Source organism: Sphaeroforma arctica (genome assembly GCF_001186125.1).
Source record: "Sphaeroforma arctica JP610 unplaced genomic scaffold supercont1.5709, whole genome shotgun sequence".
Taxonomy (NCBI): domain Eukaryota; class Ichthyosporea; order Ichthyophonida; genus Sphaeroforma; species Sphaeroforma arctica.
The window spans coordinates 1-1,874 of record NW_014034849.1 but is presented as its reverse complement, the minus strand read 5'-3'; the positions used below and the strand labels follow the sequence as shown (position 1 = coordinate 1,874).

The following is a 1,874-nucleotide window of genomic DNA, read 5'->3' as shown; positions in this document are numbered from 1 at the left end:
CTAAATTGTATTTAGTTTAATATAGTTTGAAACCTAGTAATTTCCATCGAAGTTTACAGTGCCAACGGTGTGTAGCACTCCAGGTCCGCCTCGCCACGTACGCGCCTTCTTGGTTCGACAAAAGCAGTGTCCTATCGCCTGCTTGTACCCGTCCTTCTTGTCACAAAGCGGCGAATGGTATAGGAGCCAATCCTCGTACGGACCATTCGGCGATAACGCATGCGCGTCCTCGTATATTCTTCCTTCGTGAGTTTCCCAATGTGCGGCTTTAGCTCCGCCCTAAGAAACTTGCGATGAGTGCCGTCCGCCATCTCCACCACATGAGTGAGTGGAGCCTGTACTCACACCACCTTTGCTGGGCAACCCCACCTTGCTGACAGGTCGTGTGACTTGCCTCGCAACCGATACCATACTTGCGAACCAACCGGCAAAAACGGCACATCTTCACGCCTGATGTTGGCACGAGTCTGCTGTTCCAACTGAGCACTACGGTTCCGCACTGCTGCTACAGCATCGCGGACTATCGTCTCTGTCCCCTTCTCTGATTCCAGCAGCGACAACACCCGATCTTGTAGCTCCAGTCGCTTCTGACCGTTGAAGTCTCTGCCCATCATATAGAAATAGGGCGAGAAACCCGTGACCGAAATACACGTACCATTGCAGATCCTCATTATCTCGTAAACCAGGTGCAACCAGGCATGCAGAGAATCATCTGCTGTTTCTATCTCCCTGCGCAACCAGTCCTTCATCGTCCTGATAAGGGTCTCTGGTGGCCCGTTGCTCTGATGCCGATCCAGTGCGGTTCTATGTTGCAACGCTCGCAGAAGGTCGTAACGTCCCCGTTCTGAAACTTCTTGTCCGCGTCCATCACCAGCCGCGCCGGTGAACCCCACGCTAAGACTTGCTCCTCCATGAAGCGAACCACAGCCGGGCCTTCCATGTTAGAACCAAACTCCCTCGCGAACATCATGCGAGTCTGCGTGTCCACCGCCAATAGCCCTTGGGCTGACCGTTAACCAGGTCAAAGTCCATGAAGTCCATGCTGATCTCTCGCATGGCCTCTTCTGGCCTAGGAGGCTGCTGGAGCAATTCCTTCTGCCTGACACGCATCGCAACTTTGTCGCACATGAGTGCACATCTCCATGGTGCCACTCCAACCCCACAACGTGCATACAAGCTGGTCCAACGGCTTGACACTTGCGTGCGTAAACAGCTCGTGGGCGTAACGTACAATCCGTTCCACGATTGTACCCCCCACTTCCACCCTGAAGACCGAGCGCTTCATCGACTGAAGCCGTGCTCGTTTCACATCTTCATCAGACTCATCCACTGGGTCTGCCTCCCTCCTAAAACGTTCCTCAGCACAAAGAGGTTCCTGAACCTCTGGTTCATGCAAATCCATGTCGTCCTGAACAGGCAGCATGTCGACAATCTTGCTAGTGATCTTCGGAGACTTCGCACTCTGGCTGCGAGTGTACATAGCTCATAAAGACCCTCCATCCTGAGACTTGTCACACTCGTCCAGTTGAGCTTTCGCCTTTTGTACAGACTGCTCCAGCACCTCGCTGGGATCCTGCCAGGACTGCGTGAAAAACGCGCCTACCGCAGAGATGAGTGTGGTCTCTATCCCTGCTTCCTCTGCAGGGAGCACACACCTAACTGTCTTACCACTCGGATGAGTCACAGCCCCCAATGTGTCTTCCTGCACCATACAGGACGCAACCTCATCCTCGCGTTTACTGCCGCCGCCAGAGTAAAATATGTGTAGTCTCTACCCCAGCCTCTTCCGCTGGGAGCCCACACCTAACCCTCTTACCACTTGGATGAGTCACAGCATCCACTGTGTACCATTCTGAGTCGGAGAGTACCATTCT

The 1,874-nt window shown here is 53.6% G+C and overlaps 2 protein-coding genes across 2 annotated transcripts; both read right to left on the bottom strand.

Annotated features, from left to right (window-relative positions):
* Positions 1-413: 413 nt before the first annotated feature.
* Positions 414-614, bottom strand: SARC_15167 (hypothetical protein; the record flags this gene model as incomplete). The annotated part of the gene is made up of 1 exon (XM_014290708.1): positions 414-614. A coding segment is annotated over one exon (201 nt), but the record flags the coding sequence as incomplete, so codon positions are not given.
* A 455-nt stretch (positions 615-1,069) lies between these two features.
* On the bottom strand, positions 1,070-1,711 carry SARC_15166 (hypothetical protein; the record flags this gene model as incomplete). Its single annotated transcript, XM_014290707.1, has 2 exons — positions 1,070-1,466; positions 1,509-1,711. The coding sequence occupies 2 exons, from the start codon at positions 1,709-1,711 to the stop codon at positions 1,070-1,072; spliced, it is 600 nt and encodes a 199-aa protein (XP_014146182.1).
* Positions 1,712-1,874: the final 163 nt, after the last annotated feature.